This window comes from Canis lupus, chromosome 20 (assembly GCF_003254725.2).
Source record: "Canis lupus dingo isolate Sandy chromosome 20, ASM325472v2, whole genome shotgun sequence".
Taxonomy (NCBI): Eukaryota; Metazoa; Chordata; class Mammalia; order Carnivora; family Canidae; genus Canis; species Canis lupus.
The window spans coordinates 50,232,321-50,247,240 of record NC_064262.1 but is presented as its reverse complement, the minus strand read 5'-3'; the positions used below and the strand labels follow the sequence as shown (position 1 = coordinate 50,247,240).

At 53.2% G+C, this 14,920-nt stretch overlaps 2 protein-coding genes across 3 annotated transcripts; one reads left to right on the top strand and one right to left on the bottom strand.

The window, feature by feature from the left end:
* The first annotated feature begins 3,793 nt into the window (after nt 1–3,793).
* Nucleotides 3,794–5,419, top strand: SWSAP1 (SWIM-type zinc finger 7 associated protein 1). The gene is made up of 2 exons (XM_025457614.3): nt 3,794–4,091; nt 4,715–5,419. Exons 1-2 carry the CDS (start codon nt 3,843–3,845, stop codon nt 5,210–5,212), a joined length of 747 nt encoding a protein of 248 aa, XP_025313399.1. The 5' UTR covers nt 3,794–3,842; the 3' UTR covers nt 5,213–5,419.
* A 779-nt stretch (nt 5,420–6,198) lies between these two features.
* On the bottom strand, nt 6,199–11,954 carry EPOR (erythropoietin receptor). Of its 2 annotated transcripts, none has more exons than XM_025457613.3 (10): nt 11,819–11,954; nt 11,468–11,667; nt 11,026–11,315; nt 10,078–10,213; nt 9,504–9,682; nt 9,271–9,425; nt 8,942–9,095; nt 8,772–8,859; nt 7,263–7,350; nt 6,199–7,169 (listed from the first exon to the last, which is right to left on the bottom strand). In XM_025457613.3, exons 3-10 carry the CDS (start codon nt 11,138–11,140, stop codon nt 6,558–6,560), a joined length of 1,527 nt encoding a protein of 508 aa, XP_025313398.3. In that variant the 5' UTR covers nt 11,141–11,315; nt 11,468–11,667; nt 11,819–11,954; the 3' UTR covers nt 6,199–6,557. The 2 variants fall into 2 exon arrangements, with proteins under 2 accessions (XP_025313398.3, XP_048954443.1); XM_049098486.1 differs by having other exon boundaries at nt 11,468–11,662; nt 11,819–11,951.
* Nucleotides 11,955–14,920: the final 2,966 nt, after the last annotated feature.

The following is a 14,920-nucleotide window of genomic DNA, read 5'->3' as shown; positions in this document are numbered from 1 at the left end:
AGGTTATTATAGCTGTTATCTACTGAATTTGATGTGAACATTCTTATGTGTCATTGCAGATAAAGAAAAGTGTTTGATTTTGAGATGTTATCCCAGGCCCCACTAGGGATGTTATGTAATGCTTAGTATTATACCATAGTACCTTTCAAAAAACCTGAAAAGTTCTGAATTCCAAACTCTAGGATCAAGGGTTTAGGTTAGCGTTTGGGACCTCTAATATATTAGATATGGATAAGTGAGAGAAGAAAATTAAAGCTAGAAAAGACAATGGGACAACTTTGGGATGGGGACAGCTTGCAATTTAAAGAGGGGACTCCTAGGTGGCTCAGCGGTTGCACGGTTGTGATCTGGGGCTCAGATCACTCAATCTGGAATCGAGTCCTGCATCAGGCTCCCTGCAAGGAGCCTGCTTCTCCTCTTCCCTGTGTCTCTGCCTCTCTCTCTCAGTCTGTGTCTCTCATGAATAAATTAAATAAATAAATAAATAAATAAATAAATAAATAAATCTTTTTTAAAAAAATAAAGAGGCATTAAAGAGGGAGAAGAGAGCCATGTAAATATGTCAGGGGGGAAGGGACATTAGAGGCAGAGGGAACAGCAAGCATGAAATCCCTGAGGTGGCAACCAGCCCACTGTGCTCAGGGAACAGTGAGGAGGCCTGTGCAGCTCAGCTCGAGCCGGGAAGGAGGCTGATAGAGGGTGAGGAGGTGGGGTGGGTGGTGGGTCTGATGTGGGCCATGGGAAATGAGATGGAAGCATGAGAGGGCTTAAGGTAGAGGAGGGATAGGACACGGAGCCCCATTCTTCACCAAACAGAGCTCCTGTTTCGAGGGATCGCACCCCTGAGAGCCATGTTTCCTTCTGTCGCACGCTTACCTCTCTGCGGGCCAGGAAAGAAGCAAAACTTCAGCACAGCGGACAGCGCTCCAGCCAAACCAGTTAGCGCTGTCCGCGGTCCTGAAATTAAGTGCTGGCCACGAAAGGGTAAATAAAGTAGGGGTTGCCAGACACAAGAAACGTTAGGGCCTGTAGAGAGGGTGGTGATGGCCCGCCTCACCTAGTCCACACCCTCATCCCAGGAACCCCGGGATAATTTTAGGCAGAAAACCTAGACTAAGGTATATGTGCTTATTCAAAAGACCTCTTGATGTGCCCCTGTAGGCCTCACAGAATCTAACTGAACTCAACAAAAAACTGAGTTCTGGCTTATAATGTAAGTCAGACCACAACCCTTCTCTTCTCAAACCCTCTTGTGGCTTACCCACCATGCATCCTGGTAAAAGCCAAAGTTCTCCCGGTGCCTCAGGGCCTTTGCACATAAAGGTGCCACCACTTGCAATTCTCTTCCCTCACACATCTACATGGTTTGCTCCCTCAGCTCCTTCAAGCCTTTTCTCAAGTGTCACCTTCTCAGGCCTGCCCCTACCACCCTATTTCAGATTGCAAAAACCAAACAACTGGTCCTTCCAACTTTTTCTCCCCTGTGCAATTTTTTTTTTTTTTGCATACACTTGTCATTCACTCACAGGCTATTTAAACTCATTATGTTTAGTGGTCATTATCTTCTCCCTCACTAGGATGTCCACTCCACGAGGACAGAGACTTAATTGTCTTTTCACTTCTGAAGCCCTAGTGCCTAGAACAGGGCCTGGCACACAGGAAAGAAATGAAATGAATTAAATAAAATTTTATGAAATGAATTACTTAATCACTTGATGATGAAAAACAAGGGAGAAACAGAGACTACCTCTGAGCTGTCCTACTCCCCTGTCCCTTCACACTTTGATCCTCCCTCCTCCTGGGACCTTCTCTACGGTAAGGGTCCTTCTATCAGGACATGAAGACAGGCTTCTGAGAAGTGAGAGGAGTACTATGTGTACAAGAAATATGCCAAACATCTGCATCTCTGCCCATGTACTCAGTCTACATTTATGCGCACTTGCTGTGTGCTAAATGCTGTTCCAGGGGCTAGGGGCCCAGCAATGAACAAAAGAAAGAACCTCCCTGGTGGAGCTGACATTCTAGTGAGGAGAGAGGCAATAAGAACATAACGTTGGAAATGACAAGTAATTTGGAAAGAAATATAGATAAGCAGTTAAAATGTGTAGGGCATGCAATTTTACACGAGTGATTAGGGAAAGCCTCTCTGAGTAGGTGATATTTGACCAAGACCTGAATGGAGTTGGAAAATGAGCCACAGGGAAATTTAGGAGCTGAGTGCTCCCAGTAAAGGAATATCGAGTCTAGTGGGGCTGTGTTGGGCATGCTCCCATGTATGTAACTGCACGACTATGTGATACCTAGTGTCACTACTGGGTGCTTGTGCATTTGGAGTGTTGCAAGTTGAGGTGAAACATGGGTTGTGCATCTCTTGGTGGGGGGATTGAGGTGGTGTGTTTCACAAGAAATGTAACAGTGTGCTTTGTGTATGTGTGTATCGAAAGAGTTGCAGGCACATTAGCTGAAAGGAAGTGTGTGTGTGTGTGTGTGTGTGTGTGTAATAGCAATTGTTTGGTTGTATCAGAGTGTGTCCTAATCTGTGTGCAAGGGAAAGGATGTGGGGATGTAAATGTGGGAGGAAGTGGATATGGGATGCTTTGTGTCAAGGTAGGATAGGGCTGTCAGCATGTGGGTGATGGGGGTTCTGAAAGTAGAATATATGCAGAGATGCCATGGTGTGTGTGTGTGTGCGCGCGCGTGCACACAAGCACGCGTGCATGTGTGTAGAGGGCTGTGGAGGTGCCTGGCTGTGTGGGTGGGTGTATTGGGGGATGTTGTAGATCTGTTTTCTGGCCCCAGAGGGAGAGAGAAAGCCCAGGAAATATCAGTTCCGCCGCCCCTGGGTCTCCTGGCAACAGCACCACTTTGAAGTTACCAGGAGACAGAGTTGCCAAAGCAACCGGGCTGAGTGGCAGCTCTAGGGCGAAGTCTGGGTGAGGAGACCTAGCCAGCCATCACTTAACCACTCATCTTGTTCCTCCTCCTTTCCCAGTTTCTCATCAGTCCTACTTCCTTTCTTCATTCATTCGTTTAACAAGCATATATTGAAAATTTACAACGATCTAGTCGCTGTTCTGGGCGATGGAAACACTTAAGTGAACAAGACAAGATCTCTGCCTTGGCTGTCCCTCAATCTCCCACCCTGTGTGACTGTCTACCTGCACTTTCTTTGGTTGATGGTCATGCCCGACCCCCTTGCCCCAGGTAAAACCCAAGCAGCTCCCAGGCCAAAGAGAAAGCCAGCTGAGACTCCTCTTCTCACAGACCCTCAGAGGTGGCTGCTGCTGTTTTGCACGAGGATGTTCCTGAGCCTGCAGCCTCCAACACAAGCTTGTGCCAATACTAAGGTGCAGAAAAGGAAGCACACAAGCTCCTCCATTATTCACCTTCCCAATTGTCATTAGGTGACATCAGCAGAAACACACACAGACCCATTCATCACAATATTCCTCTGAGATGTCAGGAGCTCCATTTCACAGATGAGCAGACTGAGCCTAGGAGACTTTAAGTAATGTGTTACTGATTAGGGCCTGTTTCCTTCAACTCCCAACACTTATATTTGTTTGATTAGCTGACTAGTTCACAATAATGATAGTCGTGCTGCCTCCCTCGGCCGACTTGCGCAAGGGAAGGGTCTTTTCTCCCTCAAATGCCAACATTCCTCCTCCCTCGGACTGTTATTTGCCCCTTCACGAGGGGAGAAGCTAGTCCAGGCCAATCTAACTTTGATGGCAGATCCATGAGCCAATGGAGAAGCTAAGTGCATTGTAACCAATGAGACCCCGGGTTGGGCGGGACTAAGGGCGGGGGCGGGCCGTTGATCGGACAGAGGCACGTTGCGAATGGCGGAGACGCTGAGGCGGGTGCTAAACCAGGGCAGCTCGGCAGAGTCCGGGGAGGAGTACACAGCGGAGGCCGGGCCGCCTTTACTGCTGCTCGGCGGCCCAGGCTCCGGAAAGACCGCGCTGCTATTCGCGGCGGCCCTGGAAGCGGCAGGAGAGGGCCGAGGCCCCGTCCTCTTCCTGACCCGGAGGCCTCTCCAAAGCCTGCCTCGCGGGACCGGAGCGGCGCTCGACCCCCTGCGGCTACAGGTAACCGAGGGGTGGGACCGGAGGCGGCCTAGTTCGCACCTGAGCGGATCAAGGCTTGAGTGACAGTCAGACAGACCAATGGAAGGGACGACGGGAGAGCGAGGCGGGGCGGCCATTGTGGGGCGGAGTCAGGAAGGAGCCGGGACGGGAGGGCGGGGGCGGGACCAGAGCAGGCGTTGTTGAGACTGGGAAACCATCAAAAAAAAAAAAAAAAAAAAAAAAAAAAAAATTAAAGCGGGACGCCTGGGTGGCTCAGCCGTTGAGCGTCTGCCTGTGGCTCGGGGGGTGATCCCGGAGTCGCGGGATCGGGTCCCGCATCGGGCTCCCCGCATGGAGCTTGCTTCTCCCTCTGCCTGTGTCTCTGCCTCTCTCGCTCTCTCTCTCATAAATAAATGGATAAAATATTTTTTAGAAAATTAAAAAAGGTCGGGAAAGCGTCCCAAAAAGGGGGACGGGATGAAGGGAAGAGTATTCCACCAATTCTGAGCTGCTTCACTCTGGAACCAGCTACCCGGGTGGGGTGTGAGCGCCGAGCACAGGAAATACAGGGAAGCGGGGCAGCTGGAGCTGGGAGCCTGGCTTCCTGAGCTGAACCTAGTGTTTTCTCTTTTAACTCACTTTAGAAGATACGCTTCCAGTACCCACCCTCAACCCATGAACTCCTTCAGCTTCTGTGCTCTGCCCATGAGGCCCTGGGCCCAGCCCCCTCCCTCCTGCTGCTGGATGGCCTGGAGGAGTACCTAGTGGAAGACTCTCAAGAAGCGGCCTACTTGGCTGCCCTGCTTCTAGACACAGCTGCCCACTTCAGCCACCGGACTGGGCCTGGCCAGGGCTGTGGGCTCATTGTGGCCCTCCAGATCCAGGAAGAGGAAGAGAGTGGGGATGGCCTGCAGCTGTCGCTGCTCCAGCGGTACTTCCCTGCCCAGTGCTGGCTGCAGGTGGATGCACCAGGCCCAGGACAGCGCGGCCTCCGAGCCTGCCTGGATTCAGGTGGGCTGAGCCCTAGAGCAGAGTGGTGGGTGGCTTTCCGACCAGATGGAGAGATGACAATCACCCCATGGCCTACCCAGTCTGGTAACCCCAACTCAGACAAAGGTTCAAGTTCTGGAGGCCAGCCTTGAGCTTTAATGTGTGACACCCTCTTTGTGCCTCAACTGCCCATGGCTGGAATACTTACTTCAGGGACTTGTACAGATTCAAAGACCTAAAGAACAGTGCTTTTTCTCTTGAAACAGAGCATTACCATGTACCTATCATGCCCAATCAACATATTGTTTTGCTGTTTTGAACTTTATAAAATGTTTCGTGATAAATGTAATCTTCTAAGACTTCTTCTCCCACTCAGCATTATTATTACGATTAGTTCAGGGGCACCTGGGTGGTTCAGTGGGTGAAGCATCTGACTTCAGGTCAGGTCATGATCTCTGGGTCCTGGGATCGAGCCCCAGGTCAGGCTTCTCACTTTTTCTTGCACACATGCCCTGGTTCGTGTGTATGAGGGGTTTTAGGGTATACACCTAGAAGTGGAATTGGGAGAGAAGTTCTGCATGTGTTCATCTTTCCTTGGTTATGTCAAACTTTTAAAAAGTGGTTAAACCAGAACTGCCAGTGAAGCCACCTGATGACATTGGTCCCATCAGAGTACTTTCTTAGAACAGGGCCTGATTCAGAATAAAGCCTTACAAATTATTGTTATTCGTAGTGGCAGAGACTAGCTAGAGGCTCATTCAACGACTTTCCTCTCCTGGGCTGTACTGCTAAACTGCATTTTTTCCCCTGCTGTCCATGGTTCTAGCTGGGGTCCTGTGACTATTTCTGGCCAGTGGCATTTGTAAAAAAGAAATAGATACTACTTCTTAGGCTAAGTCCCTAAAATGGCCCACCAAATCTTCTGCGATTTGTTTTGCTTATTGGTTGGCAAGATGCAGAGAATCCATTTAAGGTGGCCCCGGGGGATGGTGAAGTTATAGACCAAGAGAGTCTGGGCTGCTGACTCATCCCAGAGATGGCTGCCCACTTGTTTGCATTGAAATATGAGAGAGAAAGCATTTGATGTGTTAAGCAGTCACATTTAGGAGTTTTTTGTTATGGCACCTAGTATAACATATACTGACTAATTCATTTTATTATGATTGTTATTGAGGTGGTCAGGTCCAGAATTTCAGACTGAGCTTGAGACCTTTTACTGCTGCCCCTATGGCCTGGGTCCAGGGAAGGATGGGGCTTACAGGGTGTTTGTAGAAGTCATGATAGGAACAAAAAATACACACACATACACACACACACACAACTCTATACATTTCAAAATACTGCAAGGATGTACTGAGCAGGATGGGCTGGGCAAAAGCCAGGGTTAGCCATGTCCCTAGTCCTGAGGGAGGCCTCACCAACCCTGCTCCATAAGTCTTAGGCCTGGACTAGTACTTGAGGTCATGCTGAGTCTCCAAGCATCTGAAGACTGGAGTCCTAGGAACAGGCCACGTAGCCGGGGGGTGAAGGCTCAGGGGCTGGGATGAGGCTGTTCTCATAAGGGTTTAAGAAGGGGCTGTTCAGTGAGTCCCCCTGGGCTCCCTGGGAGCCCCCTGAGCTGTAGTCAGTTGAGATGCCAGAGTCAGACACCATGAGGTACAGGTACTTTATGTGGGGTGGGGTGGGGGGCAGCTCAGGGGGCAGTGCCCTTGGGCACAAGAGCTGGGAGCTGGGATCCAGGATGGTATACTCAAAGCTGGCGCCCAAGGCCCCCTCTGGCCCAGGCTTCAGGGACAAACCAGATGAGCAGGAGGATGCTTCTGAGCCTTTATCCATGGCTACTATGTCCAAACTGCCACCAGACTGTGAGACATCCTCACTGGACGGGTTCCGGGGCAGCAACCACTTGTCCAGCACCAGGTACGTGTCCTGGGAATGTTCACTGCCCACTGGCTCCAGCAGGGGCCCCTCATCATCTGCCCCTGGCTCCACTGCTTGTGGTGCCCCCCAGCAGCGTTCAGAGAGGACTTCCAGGGGTGCGGGTGGGTCCTCTGCAAGGGGAGTACAGGGGCTCCACCAAAGACAGCCCTCGTTCTGGTACAGCCACAGCTGGGGAAATAGCACCAGCCTGCTCAGAGACCTGGGGTTCAGCCACAGGAGCAGGGAAGCGCCAGGCCCTGAGGGGACAACCATGCCACCTACCTGGAAGTTACCCTTGTGGGTGGTGAAGAGGCCCTCAAACTCACTCTCAGGGCTTGGGATGCCAGGCCAGATCTTCTGCTTCAGAGTCCTGGTGAAGCCAAAAGGACCACAAACACGGGTATGCATCACTGAATACCCACCAGTACCCTCTTAGGAGGAGTCACAGAGGCATAGATAGTCCTAGCCCCTTGCGATGACGGTGGAAGCAGAGAGGTGCATAGAGGCAGAGGAACAGAGGCTCTGGCTTGCATCTGCAAGGCTTACAGGTAGGTGACTAGATCCCGGTTTTGAAGGATGCACAGGAGTTCAATATCACTAATGTTACTTCCCTTTTTACTCCTTTCCATAATATTCCCCCACTGTACTCAGAATAAAATCCAAACACCTCCCTACCACCCTGCAGACAGTCTGGCATGTTCTGACCCCTGTCACCTCCCTCACCTCATCATTTACCACTTCCTCCTAACACATTCTGCTCTAGCCAGAGAGCCCATCTTGGCAGCTACTTCAGTGTTTCGAGCTCATTCCCGCCTCAGGGCCTTTGCACTTGCTCTTTCTTTTCCATTTTCATGTGGCTGCCTTCTTCCAACATTCAGGTCTCCACTCTGATGTCAATGCCCAGAGGCCTTCTCTGATCATCCTGTCATGTGCCCCCTACTCTAGTTGTTTCTGTGATATCACTTATCACAATGCATAATCAAGTATCTTTGATAATGGGGCAGTCTGGGTGGCTCAATCAGTTAAGTGTCTGCCTTCAGTTCAGGTCATGGTCCCAGGGTCCTGGGATTGAGCCCCATGCCAGGCTCCCTCTCCCGCTCCCCCTGCTGTGCTCTCTCTCTCTCTCTCTCTGTCAAATGAATAAGATCTTTAAAAAAATCTGTTGATTTCCTTGTAATTTGACTCAGCTATGAAATCCATACGATCATGGAGACATGTTTGTTTTCCACTTTCTCCCCAGTGCCTAGCACACAGCTGGCATTCCCATGTGTTTTCCAACCAAGTAAATAAACAAGGCCTTGAAAGACCACTAGAAGACTGCTTGGCAGACAAGGCAGGAAGGGCATTCTGGCCAAAAGGAACAGCATGTGCCAAGCCTTGAAGGTGTGAAACCACATGGTATGTGCTGGGAATTATAAAAACCTCAGGATTGTTGGTCCTACCATGAAGAATCTAAGGAGTTTGATGACAAGGGCAGGAGGCACTCAAGGTGTTAAATCTTTCCATTAAGCCCATCCCGGGATTTTACAAAAGTTGATACAATTGGGAAAAGGAACCAGCAAAGGAATTCAAGGAGTAGCCACTGAAGTTGAAGGTAAACCAGGTGAATGTTCCCAGGGGATTTTAAATATGAGTCTGGGTCTGGTCTGACTTGCACCCCAGCCCTGCCACTGACTCCTCACTGTGTGTCCCTGGGCAAGTGCCTGCCTGTCTCTGAGCTTAGCTTTCCACAGCAAAGGGAGAAAGTTGGTGGGGAGGAGTCTGGGCTAGGTGCCCAAACAGGGCGCTCACCGGCGGTGGGAGAGCAGGGCGAGCACGGCCAGCAGCAGCAGGATGAGCACGAGGATGAGGGAGAGCGTCAGGATGAGGGGGTCCAAGTCTGGGGGGCAGGGAGTCGGTCAGGGCGGTGGGATTGCCCCGTGTTCCGCCCCAGCCCATCCTACGCCTGCCTGGGGCCTCACCACTAGCTGTCAGCAGCGACGCAGGCTCGGACCAGGCGCTCCAGAAGCCTCCGAAGCTCGGCTCGGCCATTCGCGCGCGAACCATGAAGGTGTAACGCGTTCCGCCCCGGAGGTTGCTCAGCACGCACTCGGTGCGCCCGTCCAGGATCTCCACCTGGGGGCGGGGCCTGGGTGAGAGGCGCGGCCAGGGGCGGGGCGAGCGGAGAAAGCGCGGGGCCCGGGGGGCGTGGCCAGGGCGGGCCGTGGTGGCCAACTGGGGGGTTGGGGAGAGGAGGCGGGGCTGCCCGCCCCAGTGGAGCCCTGGGGGCTGGCGGTCAGGGCGGCCTCACCTTCTGTGAGCCCCCTGCGACGCTGCCTGAGATGTTCACTTCGTAGCGGATGAGGCTGGCCACGGGGGCCCCGGGAGGCGGGAGCCAACGCAGCACCACGTGGCCTCCGTCGTCCGCCCGCCGCGCCAGCAGCCCCGCCGGAGGGTCCAGGAGCACTGCAGAGGGGGGTCGATCAGGTGGGCGGTGACCGAGACTCCCTCACCGGACAAAGTCCCCATTCCCTGCGCACTCACCCACTTCGTTGATGTGGATGATGCGGCGATAGAGCAGAGCGCCCGACGATACCGCTGTGACGCGCAGCTCTAAGGGCACGAAGCTCGACGTGTCGGCCGTGGGCAGCGAGCACCAGAAGCGCACAGCGCCGCGAGTCGTGGGCGCCTGGTGCAGGCTGCACGTTTTCCAGGGCTCACCCCTGTGCGCCAAGGGGCCAGAGAGGCAAGGGAGCAAGTTGGGGGTGGGGACGCGAGGGTTCGTATTGCCCGGACCGTGGGCACATTTTGGACGCGAACACCAGGGGGCGTCCCAGCCCCGACGCACGCGACGCCTTAGGCCTATTCTAGGGGTGCTGTCCCCGCGCTACTATTTGGGATCGCTCTCCCACGGAGTCACGGGAGTGTTCCAGCCCCAGCCACTAGGGGGGGCGTGTCAGCCCTGACCCCGCAGCCTTCGCACCAGTCACCCCACCAGGGAAGGTGCCCTGCGGCCCCTGAAACGAGCAGACACCCCAAAGCGTGAGCTCCGGGGCGCTCTGTCCTGCGCACCCGCCCCCTCCTCGGAGGCCCACTCCACCTGCCCCGTTGCACTCACTCCAGCTGGTAGAAGAAGCTGTAGTTGTCTGGGCCGACCCCGGCGCTTGCCGCTTCCTCCCAGAAACACACCAAATCCTCCAACCGTTCGGTGAAGCACAGAAGCTCTTCGGGCGCGCGGGCGGCCAGCAGGGCCGCTGGCGGGGGGGACAAGGGGAGGGGGTCAGGGGAGCCCAGTCTTCGGGCCACAGCGTCCTTCCCCTCCCTCCCGCCGCCTGCGCGAACCGATAAGAAAAAAGCCCCGCCTCGCTCTACCCCGAGCGGGCCCTCTCGGAGGGTCCACGGCGGTGGCGCCCCCCGAGCTGCCAAGCGCGTCCCCGCCCACCCCACGACCCGCGGGACTGCGCGCAGCCTTCAAGGCCTCTGCTCCCCGCGGCCGGCCCCGCCCCGGGCCAGGCCAGGCGTGCCGCTGGATGTGTGCGGAGGTGGCGGCCCCCTATCGGCCCCGGCAGGCTGCCGGCTGCCCGATAACGCCAACCGTGACACCCGCCCCCGCCCCTGCCCTCAAGCCGGCGGGCCCGGGATCTGGCGCCCGCGTACAAACCGTGTTTACAGTCGCCAGCAGCCCGGCCCCTCTGCCAGGCCCCGGGCTTCGTCCTCCCTCAGTGAAGGGTCGGCTAGGTCCCCTCTCCTCGGGGACTCTAGATGGCAAGGCCTAGACCTAGCACCCCCCGCCCCCCGCCCCATTAGGATTTATCATGTCCCAGGCTCCCTGAAAAGAGAAAAACGGGCACCTTACGTCTCCCTCCAGACCCCGTCTGGAGTCTTAGATCCCAGCATGCTGCATACACCGGTCCCCGTCTAAGAGGTTCAGAAACCGGCTTGGCCCCCAGGACCTACGCTGGAGGCACAGAACCCGACCTGACCCCCAGGCCCCAGGCTGGAAGTCCAGGCCTGAGCATCGCCCTCCGGGACCTAGTGCGGGGGTCCCACACAGATCCACCCTTACCTTTACTTTCAAACTTGGGGTCCAGGGGTTTGGGTAGGGAAGCCCAGGCGGCCCCAGCCAGCAAGAGACAGAGAGAGCCGACTCCAGGCCACAGGTGCGTCCATAGGTGATTCATGATGCAGCCCCCCGCGGCAACGGGGGGCCCAGGGCCCCTGCCCCCCTTTCCCCCTGGCACAGTCCACAGCTGGGTCGGCAGCTGGCTCCTCCAGACTCAGCTGACCAGGCCCTTCCCGGCCAGGCGCCTCCAAGTGGCAGCTCCTTTGAGGGGGCGGGACCACACGCAGCCTGGGCTGAGATAAGCGGGAGGAGGCCGTCCTGCTGGTCCCGCGGGAGGTGGTAGGGGCCCTCAGGGGCCCCCCCGCGGCCCCTTGGGGGTCAGAACGGCACCGGGTTCTGCGGCAGACACACTTTCTTCCTGCGTCGCCCTGGACAGGTGACTTACCTGAGCTTCAGCCTTCTCATCCGTAACATCGGGCTGGGTGCTCAGCAAACATTCCAAAAATGTAAGACGCTGGTATTATCGTGCTAATCAACATCTCTTCCGAGTTTGGGTAGGAATAAATGATCATAACTGACTGGCGGGTGAGCGTTTGCACGATGCTAGGCAGTGTGGCCAGACGAAATGTACCATGTGATCCTGTACTGGTAAAATAATACACATTCTGGATGTCAAGATCTGTGATTTTTTTTAAAAAACAGGTTTTTTGTTTTGTTTTGTTTTTCCCCTTGGGATTTTATTTTACAAGGAAAGTGCTGTTCTTTTAATAATCTAGGAAGTAATTATAGTACATACCGGGAAAGCCATTCGCTTGGGTTGAGCTGCTCAAAGTAGGGTAAACAGCTCCAGAGGGGTACCTGCCTGGGGCAGGGGTGGGTACTTGCACCTGCCCTCCGGAGACTAGCCGGTCAGAACACTTTGTTTCCTGGAGCCCCGCGATTGGCTCAGGGTGGGCATGTGACCCAAATGGATCCTATGAGCCTCCACCCTGGGACTTTACCCAGAGTTACTGGGAAGACGGTGGCCCTTTCTTTTGGGCTGTGAGGGCCTATCCGGAGACATGTCCCTCCTAAGGTGGGGAGACACTGCCCGACCGTGAAGCTAACCTCGGCTTTTGCACCGTCTGTTCCCTCTAGCTGGAACTCTTCTAAATATCCACAGGCCCACTCTTTCCCTTTTTTCAGGCCTCTGCCCCAGTGTCACCTCCTCAGTGAAGCCCTCTGTGGTGACCTCATTGAAAAGAGCAACCCTCGCATCCCACATTCCTATCGCCCTTAAATGGATGATGATGATGATGATGATGATTTTGCATTTCCTCTGTTTACTATCACCTAAAATATCTTTAATGTTCTGTCACTGATTCTCGCTAGTTCCTTTTGTTCACTTCTGTATCCCCAGCGCCTGGAACAGGGCCTGGCACAGTCGGAGCTCAAGAAATACTTGCGGAGCAAAAGATCAGAGAAAAACTCAGCCATGAGATGTAAAGAGGCAGGTGATACTGTTAGTCCCTGGATACAGCTGTGCCTGAGCACCCTTGAACTTTCAAAAACCAATACTGATTCAAGGTAATCTCTTCCTCAGGAAGTTGTCACTTGTGTTGTGTGTGAAGGCGAGTGAAAGAGGCAGGAAGCGTAAGCTGTGCTTATGACAGACAAAGTGGCCCAGCGGTTAAGGGCATGCGTTCAGGCACGTAACCCATAGTTCAGGTCTGCACCCCAGCCTTGCCACCTACCATGCCACCCTGGGTAAATTACTAGTCCTCACTAGTCTCAGTTTTTCATGTGTAAAATGGGCGTAATGACAGTGCCTACTCCACAGAGCTAGTAGGAGGATTCTATGAGATAAAGTCAAGTTTTTAAAACAGTACCTGGCACATAGGAAGCACTCAGTAAAAATAAGTTATTTTCTTCTGACTGCTCCTGAGGTCTTTTTTTATTACTATTATTCATAGAGATGCAAAGAGAGAGAGAGAGAGTGGCAGAGACACAGGCAGAGGGAGAAGCAGGCTCCATGCAGAGAGCCTGACATGGGACTTGATCCCGGGTCTCCAGGATCACACCCTGGGCTGCAGGCAGCGCTAAACCGCTGTGCCACCGGGGCTGCCCTGCTCCTGAGGTCTTAATACTCATAGCAACAACAGCCTGTAAAATATCTTGTCATATTCTGTGTTTTGTCTTTTACTGGACTGTACATGACGCTCAGATTCTTCTCTCTCCCTTCCCAGCTCACACAGTGCCAGGGCATCCCCCATCATTGCTCAGGGGACAATGTTTAGAACTCTAAGGATTGTTTTTTTTTCCCCCACATTTGCCAGAACTCTCCCTTCCCTAGTAGCAGTACCCAAATGTAATTTCCACTTATGTGCCCCGTCCCCAGACTCCAGTCCTGTGACTTGAAATTTCTCTGCCAGCTCAAAGCATGGGCGCGGGACCCAGACCTGGCCAATCTGCATATTACAGTTCTCTGAGCACAGTGATTGGGTCAGGGGTGGCCACGTGACATGAATTGGTCCAACGGGCATCTGCTCGGGGACTTTTGCTTGACTTGATGGGAAGAAGGGCCTCTCCTTGCCTGGGAAGGTAGAACTGGTAAGATATCAGCTTGGCACTGCCCCCAGAAGGTGTGAGCCTGCCTCGGAGTGGGGCTCCGTTAATTTAGATGTTATTTTGGCTATTGTAACAGAGACCCAAATAATAGTGACTAAAGTAAGATAGGCGTCTATTTCTCTCTTATGTTACAATCCAAGTAGCAGCAACACCATATGGCTGCTGCCTGGTCTCAGAGGGCCTGGCTCCTTCAAGTTTGTTGCTCAGTTATTCGAAGGGCATGAACCCGTCCTATCCAAGATGATCCACTCCTCTGCTTTGTTCTAATGAGAAGGGGGAGGGGGCGCACCCCTTCTCTTTAAGGGCAGGTCTAGAATTTGCCTACATCCCACTTGGCCAAGACTTAAGTCACCTTGACCACACTTTGCTGCCAGGGAGACTGAAAATGTTTTTTCTACTTTGGGTGGCCAGCTAAAAAATCAGGGGTTGTCCTATTGTCACAGAGGGTGATTGGATTTGGTGAGGTATGGGGGGGGGGTCGTCGGTGGGAGGGAGACACAGTCTCATTCTCAGAGCAAATCAGAGTCCAGAGACAGCAACAAAATCCTGATGACATCTTTCGAATCCCTGGATCCAATGGTGACTAAAGCTGGGCCCACTGAACTTTTCATTTGTGTGAGTCATTAGTTTCCTGCTTGCACATCTGCTTGATCTGGGGTTTTGAACACTTGAAGCACAAAGAACCCTGATTAACAGTGAGATATAAAGCCCCTAGTTGATGTTCAGCACAGAGTAGAAGTTCCTCGTGAACACATTACTGTTATGATTGTGTTGTAGGTGGCCCTGTGGCTCCCTTTGTCTCTGCCTTCTCTGTTTCCTCTTCTTCCCAGTACAGAGAGACTGTGCACCTCTCTCCTTTTGTCTCCACACCCTATTGACTTATCGGGTGCTGATGATATTTGTCTCTGATCCCACTGGATTTTCATTTTGTTTTTTAAGATTTATTTATTTATTTGAGAGAAAGTGCGAGAGAGCAGGAGGGGATTAGGGAGAGGGAGAGAGAGAAGCTCAAGTAGACTCCACACTGGGTGCGGAGCCCCATGTGGGGCTCAATCTCAGGACCCTGAGTTCATGACCTGAGCAGAAACCAAGAGTCAGACACTCAACCAAAACCCAGAGCCACCCAGGTGCCCCATGGATTTTCATTTCTTCACTCTCCCATACACATGGCAGAAAAGAAGCATAGTGCCCCCCAAAATGCTGGGGAGTCCCAACCCTGTGTGTGACAGCCCCCACCCTCCAACAACTGGTCATGTCAAACCCTTTCAGAAGGCTCTTAGATTTTTTTCAG